This window comes from Paramisgurnus dabryanus, chromosome 7, assembly GCF_030506205.2.
Source record: "Paramisgurnus dabryanus chromosome 7, PD_genome_1.1, whole genome shotgun sequence".
NCBI lineage: Eukaryota > Metazoa > Chordata > Actinopteri > Cypriniformes > Cobitidae > Paramisgurnus > Paramisgurnus dabryanus.
In genome coordinates, this window is record NC_133343.1 from 33354591 (window position 1) to 33379487 (window position 24897).

The window sequence follows — 24897 nt, forward strand, 5'->3', positions numbered from 1 at the left end:
TTGCCGCGTCCTATAATGTAGTGTGTTTAATTGAACAATCGCTTATTACAGTGGAAACATTTTCAAAGACATTTATTTGACCGGTGGTTGGCAATATTTCTCAGAATATGATGAACTATTGTTGAAATGCATTCAGTTTCTCCGAGCCGAACAAGATCATGAGCAAAACCACAAGTGAGAGAGGGTTTTTTATTTTTGAAACATGAAATATCAATAATCATACGGTCAATTGAGACATGTGGGTGGCACTGCACATTCTCAGGGTCTAAGTGAGGTCAATGACAACCAGCTAGACGTTATCAGTGGACTAGACATGCAAAAAATGCATTAAGATGTTAATGGAGAGAAGCCAAAACGAAAACAAACAAGGAGTGAAGCAAACGACAGAGCGGGATATGTGAATGAAAGGAACCGATAAGAAAGAAAAGTTTGACTATGGTCAAATATTCACCTTCACTGGGAATTACAAGAATGTAGGGCGTGGTATTTTGTCCCCTACCTATTACCACTAAGACAAGGTTTAAGTTCCAGGCCGGCATGCATGAGAGAAAAGAAGGAAAGAAAAAAATAGTCTAAAGAATTATGCTTTCAACTCGATCATCGATTCTCTGAGTGAGAAACATTTGGCTGGAAAGGAAACTGATATTCGTTGGATACATTTAGAAAACAGATATTGTGGGTCATGAGTCGAGAGATTACTACGCAAGGGACAATTAATCTGATTCCAGAATCATTCGGTATACTGTAAATGACAGGGTAGATATGAGAGTTACAGAAAAGTTATAAATAAATGTGTTTCATGGGAATGTAATTTCATTGAGCCTTTATAGATGTGACTTTGGAATTTTATTCGGAGACTCCAACTGAAAGGAATAAGAAAAACTTACTGCTTGAATATCCTAGCAAACACATGTGGGGGGAATTCACTAAGATCGAATCGCGCCGGGTCACTGTGTCATATATTAGTAATATTTCAGCAGCCAATTCACTAAATAAATCAAGTGAATTGGGTAATGGTGCAAACAAGGCTAATCTGAACTGGAGGTTATTTCAATGCCGTAGTTTTGGTTGCAAAGGATGCAGCAGATTATCGCACGGTCCACTATGGCAATCCAGACGTTTGAATCGACATGCATCATGCGTCTGGATGTGTGCCAACCGAGGCTCACTCGCCACACGAACCTCTGACTACTTAACCTAAAATACATTGCTGCATGTTTTGAGAGAATGACCACACTGTAAAAATCTCTTTTAAGTTAAATCAATTTGTAAATACAATTAATTTCAACTTTCTTGACTAGTGAGGAGTTGCTTATTCAGCGTTACTTTTATAATTTATAACACCTCCTCACTATTCAATAAAGTTAAAATAAATTGTAAATTCAAGTTGATTATACTTAAAAATTATTTTTTAACTGTGCACTAGAGGCGTTTGCTTTTCTCCATTTTGATGTGGGTTTATTAAAAGTAAGAAGCAGACACATGCCCAAAAAATACCTGCTTGTCTTTGTAAAGCAGTGTTGGGAAAAGTTACTTTTAAAAGTAATGCATTACAATATTAAGTTACTACCCAAAAAAGTAACTAATTGTGTTACTTAGTTACTTTTCATGCAACGTAATACTTACATTACTTTTAAGTTACTTTTGCAATACTTTTTCTTACTTGGCTGAGGTTTGATCTCTTTCAGGCCTTGCAGGTGATTTTTATGACTTCCTTCTGAAATTGCATATTTGCATCGAAAAAATGTCAAGCTCTGGCCTAGCATCTCGGATTTTTAATTCCAACTGTTCTTCCTCAGGCGTGCACGCATAAAGTGCGTAATTCTTGAGGTTAAATTTTACATTTTTATAAAACACAGCCGACCAAAACATACAGATGTATTGTGATTATTTATTGCAGTCGGCAAACTTGTTTCAAGTTCTTGACATACCTCGATCAGCAAAACACGATCAATCCTGACGTAAAGTAATCAGAAGTTCACACAAGCATGAACTAAAGAATATAGGGCTGTAACGATTAATCGTGCAAATGCATGTTTTCTCGATTAATGAATTTCAATGAATTACGGTGAAATGCCGGCACATCCAAAAGCCAGAGGGCGCTCTCGTGCAGAAACTCCAATTGTGCCAAAGAAGAAGTAGCATTACAAACGCTATTCTAGGAAATGTCTAGAAGAATATTTATATCGCCGTTCTTCAGATTGTTTCAGGTATTTTCATGATAATAAAGAATATTTTGAATGATTTTGTTTAATGAGTGTTGCTTTTTTAAATGCACATTATAAACGACTCCGACTCATAATGATTTTAGATTGATAAGGACTTCTTACTGACCAAAACGCCATAGTACACGAACAAGCTGCACATGAAACACAGAATCGCAGCCTTGCGATTCAGAATCGATTTTAGACAGGTCTTTTTAATGGGACATGCGATTTATCGTTACAGCCCTAGAAAAATATACATCAATAATGTTCAGTAGTGTCTGCTTTGTGACCTAGAATGAACCCTCATCAAAATGTAGAAAAAACAAGTGCCTCCAGTGCCTCTAGTGGCCACTTCATCCGAAAGATGCCGTTACATGTCCCAGGAGCAACGCATTTCAAGTTATGCCGAAATGTAGGTGTAGATTTGTGTAGATGCATGCACCATCATCGCAGGACATATTACTGTGATCCACATAAAATAAGCGTCACCATAAAAAAATCAAAATAGTTGAGTTTTGTGAATACGACATAATCTACGATACACCTAATTTACATTGAAATAAGAAATGCAATGTTCCTATCTTGGAGCATTTATCGCTTTGTTAAACTAGCGAATAATATTGTGCGCAACCAGTTAGTGAATTCACCCCATAATCTAAACCTATAAAACACCAACAATAAAAAAGCAAGAATAAACGTAAACAGAGATATAACTTCCAAAACGTTTAAAAGCATATCTTCTTAAAGCAGAAACATAAAGGTAATTGGTTTTACAATCACAAGAACCCAACTCAAGACGAACTATCCGAAATATGAAAGGAAAGCGGGGCATGACGAAATGAAAAAAAAAAAAACTGACGTGGAGCAAAACAAAATGAGTTCAGCAAATAAAGCGAGCAAGCGAACAAACAAACAGCTGTGTGCAAAAAGCTTATTGAATAAAATGGATGAAAAGGAATGAAAGAAAAAAAGGAAAGGAAAGAATGAGAAGGTTAAATAAAAAGAAATGTAATGTCTCTGTAGCGCTGAATGGCTATAGTGCTGGTTCTTGATGTCCATTAAATAATAGAACGTCTCTTGCGATTACTCTATATCTGAATGTGATTATGTAAAAGGATCCTTTACGGAGGAAGGGGGAATGAGATGAAGCAAAAGAAATTGAACAGACTGTTGGCCGGAGGCAGATAATCATGCAGGTAAAATAAAACGGGTTTTCAATCTCGGTCTGATATAATTGTTAAATTCAGCTGCGTTTTATAGACTGTACCCCCTAAATGAAACGCCTTTGTCCTTTTTGACTTCATTGTGTTTGTAATGGGTTCCACAATATAATTTAAAGTCTCTTAGGATGCAGAGGAAAATATCACTTTAATATTCCATCGGTAAAGCATGCTTAATTCCAACTAAACATGAATTGAGTGTGTTGGGCTACGGGGACTTCAGTTGTGGCTCTATTTCATTAAACTGAACTACCGAAATGTCAACTGAACCAATTAACTTTCTTAAAGCATGACCAATAATAATGATAGTAGGCTATTAAATAACTTATAACAAATACATGTGTGTTCATACAAGGAAAAAACGAGTGAAACAATTCTCATACCTTTGGTAGCTAACCTCACGCAGTTGATTTTGGTTTCCTGAAAGAAGAGAAGAGAATTAGCATTTTAATGCAATTAAAGAATCTTGATTTTGTCAAGCTACACAGATCCTGACATTATAACAATATTTTAATGATGGTAGAGGATTGAGAAATGCAATGCTGAGGCCAAAACACAGAAAACCATGCGTCCGAAATCGCATACTGTGACAGTACGTACTGAATTAGATGAAGTCCATACTAGTCGACCATTAAAACAGTACGTTCTATATACCAAGCAGTGAATTATGGTCATCTTCCAAGGGGCGCAAATTCAAAATAAGTGTTCGGAGTGTCATGTGTGTTTTTAAAATATGTGTTTGTTGCGTGAGACGCTCACGTTCACAAAATACACACAAGACACTCCCTTAACAGTAAACTCTGATTACGCATGAGATTATAAGAGTATATGGCAAACCCGAGCATCTCTTCATAAACCCTTTAGACACGTCTGCAGCAGGCACTTATTTTGACAAGACACGTGATGCACAAAGGTTAACTCGACGTGCCAAACACATATAGTTTGAAATTACGAACCACACACATGACGGGCTGCATACATGTTGTGACAAGCTTCGCATAGAGCGCCCTCGGAAAAAAACTCACCGGCCGCCACTGATACTAAGGCTATCTCATAGCAATTTGTAGGTGTATTTTATGAGATGGCTAATTCGTATTAATTCGTATGACCATTTTTGTACAATTTGCCTTGACCCCTGTGAAGTTGGGGTTAGGGGTGGGGTTTCTTTATAGTTTTTTATGATAATAGTACGTTTTTGCATGATTAACTTCGTCAAATTCATACGAATTAGCCAACTAGTAAAATACTGTGGGTATGCATTTTCATGAGATCAGGCTGTATATACTGTAGTATGAATATGGGTAGTGTGAATGCAATTCGGATGTACTACAATAGCCACGTGAATGCATCACGTGACATACGTAATCATAACAATGAGTCACCTCAGCACTTTCCGACATTTCTGAATGTTTCGACACCTTTTCTTCTTCTTCTTCTTTTGGTGACTCACCAGCTCTCTGGGGTTTTGTTATAGTTTTTTTTTTATGATAATCGTACGTTTTTGCACGATTAACTTCGTACGAATTCATACGAATTAGCCAAGTAGTAAAATACTGTGTGCGCGCGTTCTTGTGAAATCAGGCTGTATATACTGTAGTAGGAATATGGGTAGTGTGAATGCAATTCGGATGTACTACAATAGCCACGTTGATGCATCACGTGACATACGTAATCATAATAACAAGCTGTTAACTTGGATGATTTTAAACAAGCACAACCTGACCACAGCTGTTTACTTATGTATTTATAATTGAATAGAGTCAAGTCACCACTTTCTGACATTTCTGAATGTTTCGACACGTTTTCTTTTTCTTCTTCTTTTGGTGACTCACCGGCTCTCTGGGGTTTCGTTATAGTTTTTTTAATGATAATCGTACGTTTTTGCATGATTAACTCCGTATTGAATTCATACGAATTAGCCAACTCGTAAAATACTGTGGGTATGCATTCTCATGAGATCAGGCTGTATATACTGTAGTAGGAATATGGGTAGTGTGAATGCAATTCGGATGTACTACAATAGCCACGTTGATGCATCACGTGACATACGTAATCATAACAACAAGCCGTTAACTTGGATGATTTTAAACAAGCACAACCTGACCACAGCTGTTTACTTATGTATTTATAATTGAATAGAGTCACGTCACCACTTTCTGACATTTCTGAATGTTTCGACACCTTTTCTTTTTCTTCTTCTTTTGGTGACTCACCGGCTCTCTGGGGTTTCGTTATAGTTTTTTTTATGATATTCGTACATTTTTGCACGATTAACTTGGTATGAATTCATACGAATTAGCCAACTAGTAAAATACTGTGGGTATGCATTCTCATGAGATCAGGCTGTATATACTGTAGTATGAATATGGGTAGTGTGAATGCAATTCGGATGTACTACAATAGCCACGTTGATGCATCACGTGACATACGTAATCATAACAACAAGCCGTTAACTTGGATGATTTTAAACCAGCACAACCTGACCACAGCTGTTTACTTATGTATTTATAATTGAATAGAGTCACGTCACCACTTTCTGACATTTCTGAATGTTTCGACACCTTTTCTTTTTCTTCTTCTTTTGGTGACTCACTGGCTCTCTGGGGTTTCGTTATAGTTTTTTTAATGATAATCATACGTTTTTGCATGATTAACTCCGTATTGAATTCATACGAATTAGCCAACTCATAAAATACTGTGTGTGCACATTTTCGTGAGATCAGGCTGTATTTACTCTAGTAGGAATATGGGTAGTGTGAATGCAATACGGGCGTACTACATCAGCGATGTTGATGAATCACTTGACATACGTAATCATAACAATAAGCCATTAACTTGAATGATGAGTCACGTCACCACTTTCCGACATTTCTGAATGTTTTGACACATTTTCTTCTTCTTATTTGGGTGACTCACTGGCTCTCTGGGGTTGCATTATTGTTTTTTATGATAATCGTACGTTTTTTGCACGATTAATTTCGTATGAATTCATACGAATTAGCCAAGTAGTAAAATACTGTGTGCGCGCGTTCTTGTGAAATCAGGCTGTATATACTGTGGTATGAATATGGATAGTGTGAATGCAATTCGGGCGTACTACATCAGCCATGTTGATGCATCACGTGACACACGTAATCATAACAACAAGCCGTTAACTTGGATGATTTTAAACAAGCACAACCTAACCACAGCTGTTTACTTATGTATTTATAATTTAATAGAGTCACGTCACCACTTTCTGAAATTTCGGAATGTTTTGACACCTTTCCATCAAATGGACACTTCAAAATCATGCCGGAAGTAGTAGGTCATCCGGGTACTTTTTGCATACTGTTTTCCGAATACTATGAATTCGTATATACTACTTATTTTGCATACTGATTTTCGCGTACTATATAGTAAGGATTTCGGATGCAGGGAAAGTCTTATTGTTTGTGAACCAAAGAAATTCTAAATACATAGTCCAATTCATCTATGCTGTAGCCTAGTACATAACAGATACATATTTTTAAGCATTCAGCAGATGCCTTTATCCAAAATGACTTATTTTATCAGTATACTGTTGTATTACCCTCCAAATATCATTGTAAACAGACATAGTGATCATTTAGTAGCATGAGCACAATGATATCATTGCTTTGTTGTGCTGTAGTACGTGAAGTATTATGCATTCATGGTTGCATGTGCAATGTCAGTTGTGATGATAGAAATCTCAGTTTCATCCTCCAAATGCCACGTGCGGTGTGACAGGTGTTAATTAGTCTGCAGATTTCGTTGCGAATCCTGCGTTGAAGTTGCGAGCTATGAGACAAGGAGACAGATGCCACCATGTGCTTCCGAGAGAGAGTTTACAACCTCCACTTGTTTTGATTACATCTGCCGTCCTTGTGGTCTATATCGCACAGAATTAACAGCAACACGGTACAGGACCTTGAGCGGAGAGATAATGCGCGGGATACATTTCCTATTTTGTTAATGCCTATAATTCAGTTAAATGGTATAGTAATGTTTTACACGTTTTACATTGATGCTGGCAAACATTTTTATGCATTTGGCAGATGCAGTATGTGTGTTCCCTGGGAATCAAACCCATGACCTTGCCGTTGCCAGTGCAATGCTTTACTAGTTTAGCTACACAATTCAATTGGATTCAAACAATACATTGTATTTATGGCACAGTATTCAGGGTTAGGCATTTGAAGAACCCTGATCCATAAGTATAAGCAATATTAATGGCGACGTCTACCTTAGTAAACACCACTAATAAAAAGGCATCTCTCTCTCCTTGCACTTATTTTATGACTCAGCTATGTCTTTAGAAGTGCCAGTCTTACGAAATAATAAAAATCCCCTTGGCGACACTTCATCGCGCATATCAATTTGCCTCAAGGCAGTCGAACCAATATGAGTTTCTAACCGATGAATGCAAACACAAAAGTTAACACTGAAAAATTAACCCTGAATGTGCTGGAAGGGGACAGTCACTAACATGTGACCTCACTGTCAGCGATGGCTTGTCTCATCTGATTGTCTGATCTTTTCAAGCTGCTGGTTTGATGAAGCAGAGGAGAGAGGTCCATATGTGACTCCTCCATCTGTCCATCACAGACTGCAGGGTCAGATATGGAAAATAAATGTAAAAGTATTTTTTTACTGAATAAAGTAGTTTTTATGACGCCTTACAGCACTATTTTGATCAAGAGAGGTAAGAATAACATGGAAATAGGCCATTAACAGTAAGGTACCATGGTTAGGGTTTCCCGCAGCACTTTGCAGTTCGGGCCGCCCGCCTAAGTTGGGAAACCCTAGGCCTTAACTAGGTAGTCCAAAAAAAAAAAAAACATGTACAGTTGTGAAAGGAGGTGAGGTCTGCACGTTAGTGTGCTGTGTGCAGACCAAGTGTTGGGATTTGTGGAATGGAATAAGAACAAGCCCTTCAGCCGATGGGAAACATCTCTACATGAAATGACAGATGAGTTTAACCACCTGCCACTCCGCCAAAAATGACAGATGAGTTTTACCACCTGCCACTCCGGCCAAATCATTCACTGACACACTGTCAGAAGCTTTTCACTGTGATAACGTAAAAAAGAAGAAGTGAGCAAGAGGTATAAATTAAGAGAAAATAATTGCAGCTGAAGAAAAAATGACAAGAATGAGATGCAATGCAATGAAAGTGTCTTCATGTAAACATGTATCTAAATTATGCTGAAAATTATCAGATATATGTTTTGATTTTGGGGCGGTTTTATGGTGTTTCTATGTGGTTGCTTAGGCATTTTACACTTTTTTTGTTTAAATCCTTTACCCTAAGTATACAATAAGTAATAGAAATACATATGTTTGCGCTTGTAATCGCTCCTTAAAGTGATAGTTTACCCAAACATTCCTCAAAATATCTTCCTTTGTGTTCATCGGAATCAAGAAATTTATACAGTTTTTTAACAACATGAGAGTGAGTAAATAATGACAACATTTTTTATTTTGTGTGAACTATCCCTTTAATAAAAAACTAAACTAAATAATAGATTTGTAATTTAAAATGTGCAAATATATAATTCTTAGTAAACACCAAGTATAAAAATAACTTTCATAGATTTGTTACATTTTTGCTAAGCTTGAGTGATGCGTTTTTATTGACAAGAGACCACCTCTTATGACAAAAAGTTGAAGAATATGGATTTCACATCAGGCTTCGAGGTCTTGCCATGCCTGATGAAGCTAATCCATGTGAAAGCAGATTTACAGTCAATAAGTTTTCTAGTTGGTCAGACACTCAATTCTGAATCATGGATTAGCATTCCAGTTATCTTGACACACTGGTGGCAATTCCTGATAATAACGACTACATATAGATATGTTTTGAAGGAAATGTCTATTAGTTAACTAGGTCAAAGAACAATGTTACAGAAAGGTTAAGCTCCTATAAGGAAAAATAAAGGATGCAAATTAGTTGGAGGATCAACACTTAATGTAAACACATTTAATGTAAACACATCTCCTTCCAGATACAGTATGGCACCTGCACCTGTTATCTCTAAAAGTTGAGCCTGTTTGATGTAATGTGCATATATTTACATTTTCATGAGTTTGGCAGATGCTTTTATTCAAAGTGAGTTATAGTGCAATACATTGTGAGCAAATTACAGAAGAGCATCCCTATTCACTTCAAACACTGAAAAAAAGTATTTTTTAGTATTTTTGAATATACAGTCTCAGTCTAAGATTAAGCCTTGAGCCTTAAAGGGGACATAGCGTAAAAAATCTAAGTGCTAGGATTTGGTCCCAAGTGCTTCTATCAACCTAAAAAATTTGAAAAAGTTCAACCCAGAGAAAGAGAAATAATTCACAGCAAAATTAAGTTTAAATTTCAACAAACCACCATTATCATGATCAGTGTTTGCATTTCATCAAGCTCACTTGCATTTAAAATGACCCAAAATGGCAAATTTTTGCTCACAACTACAAAGTGGCAATTTAACACGCTATAATAAATTATCTATGGGGCATTTTGAGCTAAAACTTCAGATATGTACTGTGGGGACACCAAAGATTTATTTGACATCTTAAAAAAGTCAAATGTCCCCTTTAAGCCTTGTTTTCTGTAAAAAAAAACAAAAAAAAAAAACATTATGGAGATCAAAAGACGCTTAAAACAGGTGAACATATCTGTCAGTGAGGTAAGATAATTAAACTCAGAATTCAAGTTTTAACTTAATTCACTAAATTTAATTCAAGCTAATTTTTCTAACTTATCTGGTACAGCACTTTGCAGTTCCGGCGGCCCGCCTAAGCTGGGAAACCCTACCGCCTTAACAAGGTTGTCAAAAAAAAAAAATTGCTGCACAAAAGGCACACGGCCAATTGAGAGAAAGACGTGGTCCTTCACTATCTGGAGGATAACTAGTAGCCAGTTAATAAAACATCTGTTAAAAACATTAAATGCATTAATAATCTAGTATGTGTTCATTTTCTGTCATAGTTTCTTCAAAATTAAGTTTTATTTGAGCTTTTTAAATAAAAATATTTTAATTTGTATATGCCCTGCCCCTTTGTTTGCCACGCCCTGGCCACAACCACCCACCCAACCCTACCACTTTAACTAATAAATTTTCTGCGGGAAACCCTGTGGTAGATGTTTTTTAAGCATGATTATCATATTTTTAATACTGTAACCTTGGACCACAAAGCCAGTCATAAGAGGTATTTTATTTTTATTTTTTGTTATTTATGGTTGCTCAGACGGATCTCACAGAAAGTCGTGTTATAGTCATTTGTGACTATATTATAGTTATTTGTGTCCATGGCACGAAATTTCGTGCCTTGAGCATGAATGTCTATTTTGTGACACTCGCACAAATTTCAATAAATAGTTTTTCATGTGCATTACACAACTTTTTTTCTTTCATTTTGTGTATTGTTTTCTCATAGTTTTTTTCTATTTTCTTACCATTGTCAATTGGGGTTACATAAAAGTACATCCTAACCCAAACCCCAAATCTAATCCCAACCCCAAGCGCCAATGATTTAAAAATAGAAAAAAAGATAAAACAATACATTGACACGAAAAAGACATTTGTTCTTAAGGCATGTAAAAAAGCTGAATTTCAAGCCATGGACACGAATAAATTAATAAAATTTGCGTGAATATAACACAACTTTCCATGAGATCATGTTGGGTTTGACATTTTAAACTGGACATTTTCATGGAAAATATGTAAATTCATAATGATTTTTGGCATTAAATGTACAGTTTACACACCATACAGTGTATTATTAGCTATTGTGACAACATATATATATATATATATATATATATATATATATATATATATATATATATATAAATACCAGTGCGACAAATGACTGAATATAAATTTTGCTTCTCAAATAAGAATATCTAAATCTTAATATTAACATTTCCCTCAGGCAACTTGTTGAGGTGTACTTTTCTATATAATTAGACTTACATAGTGGATGACAGGGGCGGATCTACTGGGGTGGCACGGGGTGGCAGTTGCCACCCTAAATAAAAGCATTGCCACCCCATATGCCACCCCAGCGCTTGTATCCTAATATATATAATATATACCCGAGAAGGCTCTTTTAACCAGAAAGGCAATGTAGTTTTTCTTTGCGTGTGTTTAGGGGTGGGAGTATGGCTGTGACGGTCATTATATAACCGTGAGACCGACGGTTATAGTTGAACACCGTCATTAGAACTCTATAACCGGCAAAACCGTGTTATTAAAATATTTAAAAAACATTTTTATCATAAAGAATTTTTAAATACTATTTAAAACAATTGTTAACAGTCTGTGTTATACGCCCCACCATGTTCTCACGCAGTGAAAAATACAGAGCGGAGCAGACACTGACAACGCGCTGACATACAGGACAGACCAGGTTTACTTTTGGTTACTTTTGAGATTAAAAATATTAAACAAAGTCTCACCTTTCAAATCATCTCTTCCTTCTAGTTAATTTATAGCATCAAATAAACATGAATGACCATAAGAAGGAATGTTGTTTTAACCGCGGAAAGGCGTCAGTACACTCCGCTTTTCAAGTTCAAATCCTCCCATGCTAATCTACTAACTCTCCTGAAAGCACATTCACTGCTTGTCTTGCTGTTAATTTTAAATAAACGTAGAGTAAGTAGCTAATCAGTGTCTTGTTTATTCAAACGCCGGTTTACTTTGCAAGTGTGAGCACGAACAGCGCGTACTGTATGTGGAGAGCGTTTGCTGCGCATGGCCATTGTCGGCTGCGTTTGCAGCGCATAGTGTGCAGTTTAATAACAGTATAAAATCTCAAGTTCATATTACTTTACTTTACATGCATTTATGAGCAAAACCTCTTCAAGACGCTTTTTAATCCACATTCTGGTCCATGTAATGACAGATATAGACACAATTAAACCTGTTTCTCTGAAGATTATTAAAATAGATGAGAGAGGATTCATTTATGCTGAGCAGAGAGTGACAGCGCAGTCTTCTGTCAACAGTGTGTTTTTAAATATTTCATTGCTTTCTGTTAAATTGCTTAAAGTCATTACTGTTAAAAACACACTTGGTATCACATTCATGATTTTATGGTAAAATGACACTTTCGCGTCAATCCACAAGCATTTAAACGAGCAAAACGCCCCCCACAGACGGTTATGTTACGAACCGTCACATTTGACTCACGTCATAACCGTCATCACCAATTCTGAAACCGGCACACCCCTAGGTGGGAGACACATATCTGACGATGATTGGTGTGTGTGTCTTAGAGGGGGTGGGACAATGATGATGATTGGCTTAATTTCAATCGTTAGCCAACCAGAGGCAGCAGAGTTCATACACAAGCAACACGAACAGTCAGTCCGAGCAGAAAGTCTTTTACAGTGTAAAAAAAGTCCGCGCAGTCTTGCCAACTTGCCAAACTTTTTAGACCCCTTTAGCGACTTTATTAAAAAAGCGACTAGGACAAATCTAGCGATCTTTTCTGGCGTTGTTGGAGACTTTTGGAAACTGTCGTGAAAGGATGCATCGCCCCATCCAAGGCACTCACATGCAGCCCGGTTCTCGCGCTGCAGTCCATCCCTTCCGAGTCGCACAAACCCGCAACAACAGAGCGATGGGAAGTACAACGATCTCAAAACAAAGGTAGCGGGCGCAAACACAAAGTATAAAAAGCACAAACGTTACTTTTCCATCATTGAGGTGAAAGGCAAGAATGATTATGGACGTGCAACTTATGCATATGAAGAAAGAGTCTCTTCACGTGACGTCTTTAGAAAGTAATTCTGATCTAATAAAGCACCTAACATCATCACATGCTGTCAAAACATTAGTGGTTTCTCTTTAGTGTCTTAAAGTGATTAAGTTGAGCATCACATCAGCAAATCAGAGTACTGAATACGGTCATATTTTACAGATAAATGTTGCATCAGGATAAAAATACAAAATTAAACTGTTGCTTGCCTGAGGTAGTTGCTTGGTAGTTAAAACAACCGAACTGCATGTTTGTGTAAGCAGTAAATATCTTTTAAGCAGTTCTTTCTAGAGTTAGCCCGTCATGTCTTATTAGCTACTGCAACCATCAAAATATTCCATACGTGCATATGAAATCGCTTGTTATGATATTGCCTAATGTTTTTGTTTGTCTTCATTAAGGAGACAAAACTATTCAGTGTTGTGTATGTTTAGAAAGCTTGAAAGACAAAACTCAATGCTGCATTTTCCAGGATACTATGAAAAGAAAGGCTGATATCCATTTTTCTAACCTAAAAGAATAGAAAAATAAAATACTATGGGAGTGGAAGGGACAAATAAAACAGAAAAATATGTTGTGGAAGGGAAAGGAATAGATGAAGTCATGAAAGAAAGAAACATATGGATGGCAAAGAGCTAAAAAGAAGTGAAAAGACATAAATCCATCATCAAGTGAGTGAAAGGATTAGAGAAGAGGGTTATGAGAGAAAGAGATGTGTGCCTTTCAAATATGTTTAACATTAATATAAACTAGGCAAACCTATTTTTATTTATATAACAGTGTTTATACCATTTTGTTCAACTTTGCCCATCATGGTTACAGTCAGTGTTTTTAGATAATGGTAAGATGTATGCATTAACTTAGTATTAAGACAAAGGGTGCTACAGTAGAGATGCTAAAGGTAGCCGCTTGGGTACTTATAGGAACATTTGTTGTTGCGTTTTTTATGTTATAAAAATTTGAGGTCCAGTGTATACACCGAATATAGTATATACAGTATATAATTTCTTGTATCCACGACAACCATGCAAGGACGCTTACTTTATTGCCACCCCTTGTAGTTCTCATGCCACCCCCTTGCCACCCCATAAAAAAATTTCTAGATCCGCCCCTGGTGGATGATGAAGTGAAAATCCCACAGACTTGCATTAAGTAGTGACCAAATCCATATCTTGGAAACTTGGAGCTGAACTCTTTCAACTTATGCCTGTAAGCAACCACAAGATTTGCAAAGGCAAACAGCACTAATCTACTTCTGTCTCCTTTGATTTGCAATCAACTGCTGGTTGCCCACAAAAAAAAGACAAAAACAAAGCAGTTTCTCAGGAGACAAAAAGGAGACAAACCCAAGTAGGTGTAAAAGTGATTCACGATTTAAGTCAAGCTCACCCAGTTTCCACTGAGTTTTAAACAGACTGTGAAATGGATGCTTATTATTACGAATTGTGAACGAAGGTATGAAGGATTACGTGAATCTCTGGAGGCAATCATCTACATATTAGGAGCTCAGAAGAAAAAATGCTCCACTAAGAAGAAATAACAAAGCTCCATCTGGGCGTATCTGAGACAGCGACGTGACTATTCCAGGAGATGTTGCTTTGAGAGTAACACCTACTGTACCGACTGGCAAAGTACTACTGTAGGAAGCAGATAAAACAAAAATGGTGTAGCGAATAAACGGGTACGAGAAGAAAGCTTTATGTTGTCTAGACCATTTTCATTCATAGAGAGCGGTGTGCTTGTACATAAAGAGTTACGCATGACAGCTGAGTGCCACATAAGGTGTAAATGAAGAAAGAAGCGACGGGAGATTTACGAAAAACGTGCGAAACATGTGCGAGACAAAGGAAGAGGTTCAAAAACACCCCCAAACCAACATGGGAGAGAATGTTTTTTCTCCTTTCCAGAGTATCAGTGCTGAAATACTAAACAACAAGAAGAGATACACTCTTAAAACTAATTAAGGTGATTTGATTCCATATGGTCAAAGATTTCTAAAAGACCTTTTAGTCTGAAGAACCTTTTTCTATTCTTTATTGAACCACAGCCTAAGAAAAAAGTTTTTAGGAATCTTTTATTTTTTTAGAAATTACCCTTAAGTACTAGCCTGGGTGCCAGCCGATCTTAGCCCCGCCCACAACATTTTGAGGACGTGATGATCGGTCTGGGGTTTTTCCGTTGAGGAGCTTCTATGCTAGACCCAAAGCTGGTCGAACCAATCAAATTGTCAGGGCGGGCTTTATACGATGATGGACAGATGATCAACAGTAACGTAATCAACCACGTCACCAAAGAGCGCTTGTGTTGAATCTTTTTACAATGAAATGGCTGCTGCTGGAGAATTAAGATGTGTATGTGGATTCTGACACATTGAGTCAGTTCTGAAAGATATCGACAGAGCATTGATTTTAATAGAGGAACAGAGAAATCCGGTCAAGGCATTTGTTGATCGGAAAGATGTTTTTGCCGTCCTTCCTACGGCATTCGGCAAACTTTTCATTTATCAGCTAGCTCCGATGGTCGTTATGAAGACGGGGCATGAAAACCCTATTGTCATTGTTGTTTCTCCTTTGGTCGCACTTATGCAGGACCAAGTTAAAGAAGCAACTGAAATGGGTATCACGGCGATGCAACTCCGCGTGCACGACGAGATGGATTTAATAATCAGTCGCCAGCTTCTTTTCGGAAGCCCGGATGCGTGGCTGCTGAATAAGTGGAGGGACATACTAGGCTCCGATATTTTTTAAGCAAACGTAATGGGTATCGTCGTGGATGAAGTTCACCTAACGTACAAATGGTAAGAGATAGTCTGACTGTATGACTTAGTAAATATTTAATGTTATGATATAAATGAAATGTTGTAAACATAGAAGGTGTTGATTTACGTTTGCTAAATCAGACTTAGTATAATCACAATGTGTCATTGTTTTTTTTTTTATTGTAGCGAAATAACTAGCAGTTCAGTCAGGCTGCAAAAGACGTCATTTCAACATACTGTACGTCACACACTCCGTAGGTCGTAGGTCTATCCAATTGAGTGCAGAGGCATTTTTCGGTTGAGACACGCCTCATAATCATAGCACAATGGAGCAGTATCAGACTCAAATTCTGACTAGAACTGACTAGTTTTTTATTAAACTTCCATAAAATGCAATAAAAACAAGTCATGCCATTGTACCTTTGTACTTTAGTTTTTTATGTTGTACCTGAATGCTTTCGTTCCAAAAGGCCATAAGTGATATGTGCCATTCGAAAAAAGTGCCCGCTCTATTTTCACCTGCCAGAGAGTCGTAGGATGTGTGGTGTGGTTTCCATTTGTTAAAAGCTGTGTCTGTTTAAACCTCTGATTCTTGAAGCACTTAAAGAGCGAGTGGCTCTTCTCCACTCGGTGTCCCTCTTACAGAACAAAAGCCGCCTGCAGCTGCAATTACTTGCTCTTTTAGTCCGAGCGTCTGCGGCCCATTCACAAACACACCGGAGGGAAAAAGCAATTGAAAGAATCTTAATTTAACTTAAAACACTTTCAGATCAACTCCCAAAGCCATCTGACCCTCTGTCAATCTAAGTCTCAGCTTTATATCTCTTCTGGGTATCTTTGGCAAAACTGATGAGAGGCACTGTATCAAAGCCTGGCCATCAGTAGGGACACTTCTCACATTTCCTAAATGTCTTTATAAATTTGTATTTATTTCTTGATCATTTCTTATTCTCTCACAGTTTTAGACAATCCCAAATGTACAGTATTGTGCAAAATGCCTCCATGCCACCATTAGATTTGTTGTTTTTGCAATGGTATAGTGATCATATATAATTATTTCTCTCTTTATTAGAATATATCCAGATGTGTATGTAGTATAAAAAAACAGTATAAAAGTATAAGATGAAGTTTTTAAGTATTAACCATTAACTGCTCTTCCACTTGAGCATTAGCAGGCAACTCATCTCTTAACCCTTGTGCATTGTTCCAATTCACTACCCTTTCGTGTTGGTAGTGGCCAAAAAAGGCACTAAATTAAAACTACCAAATGTTTACAAAAATTCCATGATTTTAACTCTTTAATTGCCAAGTTCATAAGTGATGTCACACACACACAATATGCTGTTATACTCCATACAACTCAATGTACAAGCCAGAAATTAAGCTCAGTTTTTTGCACAGGCCTACTAAAGGGTTAATGGTGCCACATGGTGATCAACAGTGAAAATGACAAATTTTACCTCTTTGCAAAAGGAAAAAACACAAAGAATCAAGAATGCACGAAAATAAGGTCTCTGCAATCAAAAAAATGTTGTTATAATGGAAGTCAATGGGCCAAAAATGGTCACAAACAATAAATGAGGGAGAAATAAATAAAATCTGATGCTGCACAAAAACTAAAAATGCATCAAAGCCAATATTTTTACTAATCTTTGACATGCCAAAGACTGTGAAAAAGGTCCACAATCACTTTTTATATTGAAAATCTGTCATTTTGTGTTTTTTTCCACAAATTAGTGACAACACTTATAAATTTGGCAATTAAAGAGTTAAAATCATGTAATTTTTGTAAACATTTGGTAGTTTGATCAGCACTGAGGATGTTTAACATATTTATGCAAAAAAATTAAAAATATTAATCTGTTACATTTTTACAGCAGTTTTTTTGGCCACTAAAAACATGAACTGGTAGTAAATTTTGCACACAGTATGTTGAGTTTTTGAAAAATTTAAAAGCATTTTCTTAAAATACTGTAGGTGTAAATATAAGATTTGTCACCAAAAATCATTGCATTTGCTAAAACACAGAGAAAGTTGTGGCCAAATTAAGCCTAAAAAAATGGCCCAAAAATGGCCCCAACAACACATAAGGGTTAAAACAAAATGAAATTAAATCCTAATTTCTAATTCTAATCAAATGAATTCAGGACTTCAGTCTCCTTAAATAAGCTCAAGATGTTGTTTAGTGCCAAGAGAGGTCATACATTTACCAAGAGAGGTATTTTCCCATCACTTTTTCACCTTTAAGGACCTTTAATTGTCTGGCTCCTCATTTAAAAATGAGTATCACTCATTTCATGTGCACTATAAGTTCTAATGCTAACATTATTGATTAACAATCTTCATAATTAAAAATCAAAGTATTACTATTCATAACTGATGTGTTGGTATTGTGACCAAAGCCCTTAAAAAGCATCATAGACACTTGAGCCACACTTACAAATGTATGAATGCTACTGCATTAGATAAAATATCCACATGAGATACCTTCAGATGAATGATACTTGAGCTTTTCTCCAAACTAAAGGTGTCAAGATGATTTAAGTGGCTGTATAAAGTCAGTTTTAGTAAAGTTCAGTGCTATCTTTCTTTAAAAGTGCCACTTGGATTTAAATTTTAGTATGCAAGGCAATGCAATAAGTGAATGAGAATGTTATATATACAGTCTACAGTATGTATTTGAGATGTGCTATGTCAAGCAAGTGTGCGTATCTATCAATATGAGAGGTAATCTCTATAGTAAATTGCATTGTGAACGTATTTGTTACTTTGTGCCGTGGAAATGACAAAAATCAGATGACACAGTGTTACACTAAGCACACATGGAAGAAGGTAAGTTGAAAACAAATCTAAACTACCAACCTAAATCCATATTTTATGCATGAATCTCCAATCAAATTATCTAGGTCACGGTCTGAGGTTGTTTTTGAGTGCTTTTCTCCAGTCGCCTGAGACTGAGAGATTGAATTGAATGAAATCCAATCAAATCTAGAGTCACATACTTCAGAACGCAGAGCTATGCGAGCAGGCCCGAGCGTAGCCTTCACACAGTGCATTACGTCTGCTGAGACCCTAAATTCTGATATAGATTTATGTATTAATATCTGTACTTCACTAACTAGTTGGCTGGCAATTTTGAATGATATAAAGTGAGGTAAATATAAAGAAAACGCTCAGTGTACTTCAATGTTTATCTTTTGCATATTGCATTATTGCTGAATTGTACTTTTACTTTGTAATGTCTGTTTGTTCCTAAAAAGAACTTATAAATAACTAACTTAAAAAATTAGCATTAAAATGTGTTTTTCTAAAGTAAAAAAATAAAGCGGAAAGTTTTCTCTATTTGGATTTGGTTCATTTTGCCATTTATTTCAAGACAGGTAAGCATAATGCAAAACTGTAAAAAAAAAAAAACAGGATTAACTGACGCTATCTCATGGCAATTTGTATTTTACGAAGTGGCCAATTCGTACGACCACATACGTACATTTTTGTACAATTTGCTTTTGCCCCGGTGACGTTGGTTTTTTTTTTTTATTATAATTGTACATTTTTGAACAATTTGCTTTTGCACCTGTGACGTTGGGGTTTTGTTTATTTTTTATTTTTATGATAATCCAACATTTTATGTACAATTTGCTTTTGTACCCTTTGACTTGGGGTTTCGTTTTTTTTATGATAATCGTATATTTTTGTACAATTTGCTTTTGCGCCCCTGTGACGCTGGGGTTTCGTTTTTTTTATTTTTATGAAAATCCAAAATTTTTGTACAATTTGCTTTTGCCCCTGTGACGTTGGGGTTTTGTTTATTTTTTATTTTTATGATAATCCAACATTTTTTGTACAATTTGCTTTTGTCCCTGTGACGTTGGGGTTTCGTTTTTTTATGATAATCGTATATTTTTGTACAATTTGCTTTTGCGCCCCTGTGACGCTGGGGTTTCGTTTTTTTATTTTTATGATAATCCAACATTTTTTGTACAATTTGCTTTTGTCCCTGTGACGTTGGGGTTTCATTTTTTTTATGATAATCGTATATTTTTGTACAATTTGCTTTTGCCCCTGTGACGTTGGGGTTTTGTTTATTTTTTATTTTTATGATAATCCAACATTTTTTGTACAATTTCCTTTTGCCCCTGTGACGTTGGGGTTTCGTTTTTTTATGATAATCGTATATTTTTGTATAATTTGCTTTTGCGCCCCTGTGACGCTGGGGTTTCGTTTTTTTATTTTTATGAAAATCCAAAATTTTTGTACAATTTGCTTTTGCCCCTGTGACGTTGGGGTTTCGTTTTTTATTTTTATGAAAATCCAAAATTTTTGTACAATTTGCTTTTGCCCCTGTGACGTTGGGGTTTCGTTTTTTTATGATAATCGTAAATTTTTGTACAATTTGCTTTTGCACCCCTGTGACGTTGGGGTTTCGTTTTTTTATGATAATCGTATATTTTTGTACAATTTGCTTTTGCGCCCCTGTGACGCTGGGGTTTCGTTTTTTTATTTTATGAAAATTCAAAATTTTTGTACAATTTCCTTTTGCCCCTGTGACGTTGGGGTTTCGTTTTTTTATGATAATCGTATATTTTTGTACAATTTGCTTTTGCGCCCCTGTGACGCTGGGGTTTCGTTTTGTTATTTTTATGATAATCCAACATTTTTTGTACAATTTGCTTTTGTCCCTGTGACGTTGGGGTTTCATTTTTTTATGATAATCGTATATTTTTGTACAATTTGCTTTTGCCCCTGTGACGTTGGGGTTTCATTTTTTTTATGATAATCGTATATTTTTGTACAATTTGCTTTTGCCCCTGTGACGTTGGGGTTTTGTTTATTTTTTATTTTTATGATAATCCAACATTTTTTGTACAATTTCCTTTTGCCCCTGTGACGTTGGGGTTTCGTTTTTTTATGATAATCGTATATTTTTGTATAATTTGCTTTTGCGCCCCTGTGACGCTGGGGTTTCGTTTTTTTATTTTTATGAAAATCCAAAATTTTTGTACAATTTGCTTTTGCCCTTGTGACGTTGGGGTTTCGTTTTTTATTTTTATGAAAATCCAAAATTTTTGTACAATTTGCTTTTGCCCCTGTGACGTTGGGGTTTCGTTTTTTTATGATAATCGTAAATTTTTGTACAATTTGCTTTTGCACCCCTGTGACGTTGGGGTTTCGTTTTTTTATGATAATCGTATATTTTTGTACAATTTGCTTTTGCGCCCCTGTGACGCTGGGGTTTCGTTTTTTTATTTTATGAAAATTCAAAATTTTTGTACAATTTCCTTTTGCCCCTGTGACGTTGGGGTTTCGTTTTTTTATGATAATCGTATATTTTTGTACAATTTGCTTTTGCGCCCCTGTGACGCTGGGGTTTCGTTTTTTTATTTTTATGATAATCCAACATTTTTTGTACAATTTGCTTTTGTCCCTGTGACGTTGGGGTTTCATTTTTTTTATGATAATCGTATATTTTTGTACAATTTGCTTTTGCCCCTGTGACGTTGGGGTTTTGTTTATTTTTTATTTTTATGATAATCCAACATTTTTTGTACAATTTCCTTTTGCCCCTGTGACGTTGGGGTTTCGTTTTTTTATGATAATCGTATATTTTTGTATAATTTGCTTTTGCGCCCCTGTGACGCTGGGGTTTCGTTTTTTTATTTTTATGAAAATCCAAAATTTTTGTACAATTTGCTTTTGCCCCTGTGACGTTGGGGTTTCGTTTTTTATTTTTATGAAAATCCAAAATTTTTGTACAATTTGCTTTTGCCCCTGTGACGTTGGGGTTTCGTTTTTTTATGATAATCGTAAATTTTTGTACAATTTGCTTTTGCACCCCTGTGACGTTGGGGTTTCGTTTTTTTATGATAATCGTATATTTTTGTACAATTTGCTTTTGCGCCCCTGTGACGCTGGGGTTTCGTTTTTTTATTTTTATGATAATCCAACATTTTTTGTACAATTTGCTTTTGTCCCTGTGACGTTGGGGTTTCATTTTTTTTATGATAATCGTATATTTTTGTACAATTTGCTTTTGCCCCTGTGACGTTGGGGTTTTGTTTATTTTTTATTTTTATGATAATCCAACATTTTTTGTACAATTTCCTTTTGCCCCTGTGACGTTGGGGTTTCGTTTTTTTATGATAATCGTATATTTTTGTATAATTTGCTTTTGCGCCCCTGTGACGCTGGGGTTTCGTTTTTTTATTTTTATGAAAATCCAAAATTTTTGTACAATTTGCTTTTGCCCCTGTGACGTTGGGGTTTCGTTTTTTATTTTTATGAAAATCCAAAATTTTTGTACAATTTGCTTTTGCCCCTGTGACGTTGGGGTTTCGTTTTTTTATGATAATCGTAAATTTTTGTACAATTTGCTTTTGCACCCCTGTGACGTTGGGGTTTCGTTTTTTTATGATAATCGTATATTTTTGTACAATTTGCTTTTGCGCCCCTGTGACGCTGGGGTTTCGTTTTTTTATTTTATGAAAATTCAAAATTTTTGTACAATTTCCTTTTGCCCCTGTGACGTTGGGGTTTCGTTTTTTTATGATAATCGTATATTTTTGTACAATTTGCTTTTGCGCCCCTGTGACGCTGGGGTTTCGTTTTGTTATTTTTATGATAATCCAACATTTTTTGTACAATTTGCTTTTGTCCCTGTGACGTTGGGGTTTCATTTTTTTTATGATAATCGTATATTTTTGTACAATTTGCTTTTGCCCCTGTGACGTTGGGGTTTCATTTTTTTTATGATAATCGTATATTTTTGTACAATTTGCTTTTGCCCCTGTGACGTTGGGGTTTTGTTTATTTTTTATTTTTATGATAATCCAACATTTTTTGTACAATTTCCTTTTGCCCCTGTGACGTTGGGGTTTCGTTTTTTTATGATAATCGTATATTTTTGTATAATTTGCTTTTGCGCCCCTGTGACGCTGGGGTTTCGTTTTTTTATTTTTATGAAAATCCAAAATTTTTGTACAGTTTGCTTTTGCCCTTGTGACGTTGGGGTTTCGTTTTTTATTTTTATGAAAATCCAAAATTTTTGTACAATTTGCTTTTGAACCTGTGACGTTGGGGTTTCGTTTTTTTATGATAATCGTAAATTTTTGTACAATTTGCTTTTGCACCCCTGTGACGTTGGGGTTTCGTTTTTTTATGATAATCGTATATTTTTGTACAATTTGCTTTTGCGCCCCTGTGACGCTGGGGTTTCGTTTTTTTATTTTATGAAAATTCAAAATTTTTGTACAATTTCCTTTTGCCCCTGTGACGTTGGGGTTTCGTTTTTTTATGATAATCGTATATTTTTGTACAATTTGCTTTTGCGCCCCTGTGACGCTGGGGTTTCGTTTTTTTATTTTTATGATAATCCAACATTTTTTGTACAATTTGCTTTTGTCCCTGTGACGTTGGGGTTTCATTTTTTTTATGATAATCGTATATTTTTGTACAATTTGCTTTTGCCCCTGTGACGTTGGGGTTTTGTTTATTTTTTATTTTTATGATAATCCAACATTTTTTGTACAATTTCCTTTTGCCCCTGTGACGTTGGGGTTTCGTTTTTTTATGATAATCGTATATTTTTGTATAATTTGCTTTTGCGCCCCTGTGACGCTGGGGTTTCGTTTTTTTATTTTTATGAAAATCCAAAATTTTTGTACAATTTGCTTTTGCCCCTGTGACGTTGGGGTTTCGTTTTTTATTTTTATGAAAATCCAAAATTTTTGTACAATTTGCTTTTGCCCCTGTGACGTTGGGGTTTCGTTTTTTTATGATAATCGTATATTTTTGTACAATTTGCTTTTGCGCCCCTGTGACGCTGGGGTTTCGTTTTTTTATTTTATGAAAATTCAAAATTTTTGTACAATTTCCTTTTGCCCCTGTGACGTTGGGGTTTCGTTTTTTTATGATAATCGTACATTTTTGTAAAATTAGCTTTTTCCCCTGTGATGTTGGGATTTCTTTTTTTATGATAATCGTACATTTTGTACAATTTGCTTTTGCCCCTGTGACGTTGGGGTTTCATTTTTTTATGATAATCTTACATTTTTGTACAATTTGCTTTTGCCCATGTGACGTTGGTGTTTCAATTTATTTTTCTTTGGTTATGATAATTGTAAATTTTTGTACAATATGCTTTTGACCCTGTGACGTTGGGGTTTCGTTTTTTTATTGAAAATCTTAAATGTTTGTACAATTTGCTTTTGCCCCTGTGACGTTGGGGTTTCTTTTTTTATGATAATCGTATATTTTTGTACAATTTGCTTTTGCGCCCCTGTGACGCTGGGGTTTGGTTTTTTTATTTTTATGATAATCCAACATTTTTTGTACAATTTGCTTTTGTCCCTGTGACGTTGGGGTTTCATTTTTTTTATGATAATCGTATATTTTTGTACAATTTGCTTTTGCCCCTGTGACGTTGGGGTTTTGTTTATTTTTTATTTTTATGATAATCCAACATTTTTTGTACAATTTCCTTTTGCCCCTGTGACGTTGGGGTTTCGTTTTTTTATGATAATCGTATATTTTTGTATAATTTGCTTTTGCGCCCCTGTGACGCTGGGGTTTCGTTTTTTTATTTTTATGAAAATCCAAAATTTTTGTACAATTTGCTTTTGCCCCTGTGACGTTGGGGTTTCGTTTTTTTATGATAATCGTAAATTTTTGTACAATTTGCTTTTGCACCCCTGTGACGTTGGGGTTTCGTTTTTTTATGATAATCGTATATTTTTGTACAATTTGCTTTTGCGCCCCTGTGACGCTGGGGTTTCGTTTTTTTATTTTATGAAAATTCAAAATTTTTGTACAATTTCCTTTTGCCCCTGTGACGTTGGGGTTTCGTTTTTTTATGATAATCGTACATTTTTGTAAAATTAGCTTTTTCCCCTGTGATGTTGGGATTTCTTTTTTTATGATAATCGTACATTTTGTACAATTTGCTTTTGCCCCT

The 24897-nt window shown here is 35.7% G+C and overlaps 1 protein-coding gene across 10 annotated transcripts in view; it reads right to left on the bottom strand.

Annotated features, from left to right (window-relative positions):
- Positions 1-24897, bottom strand: part of ptprt (protein tyrosine phosphatase receptor type T) — a 320643-nt gene that overhangs the window by 101791 nt on the left and 193955 nt on the right. For 8 of the 10 annotated variants that reach the window (XM_065279609.1, XM_065279613.1, XM_065279611.1 and 5 more), the window contains exons 13-14: positions 3811-3847; positions 452-508 (exon numbers count right to left, since the gene is read on the bottom strand). In XM_065279609.1, coding sequence (XP_065135681.1) covers positions 452-508; positions 3811-3847 — 94 coding nt within the window. The remainder of the gene's footprint in view (positions 1-451; positions 509-3810; positions 3848-24897) is intronic. The other 2 variants (XM_065279615.1, XM_065279610.1) reach the window with 1 other exon arrangement.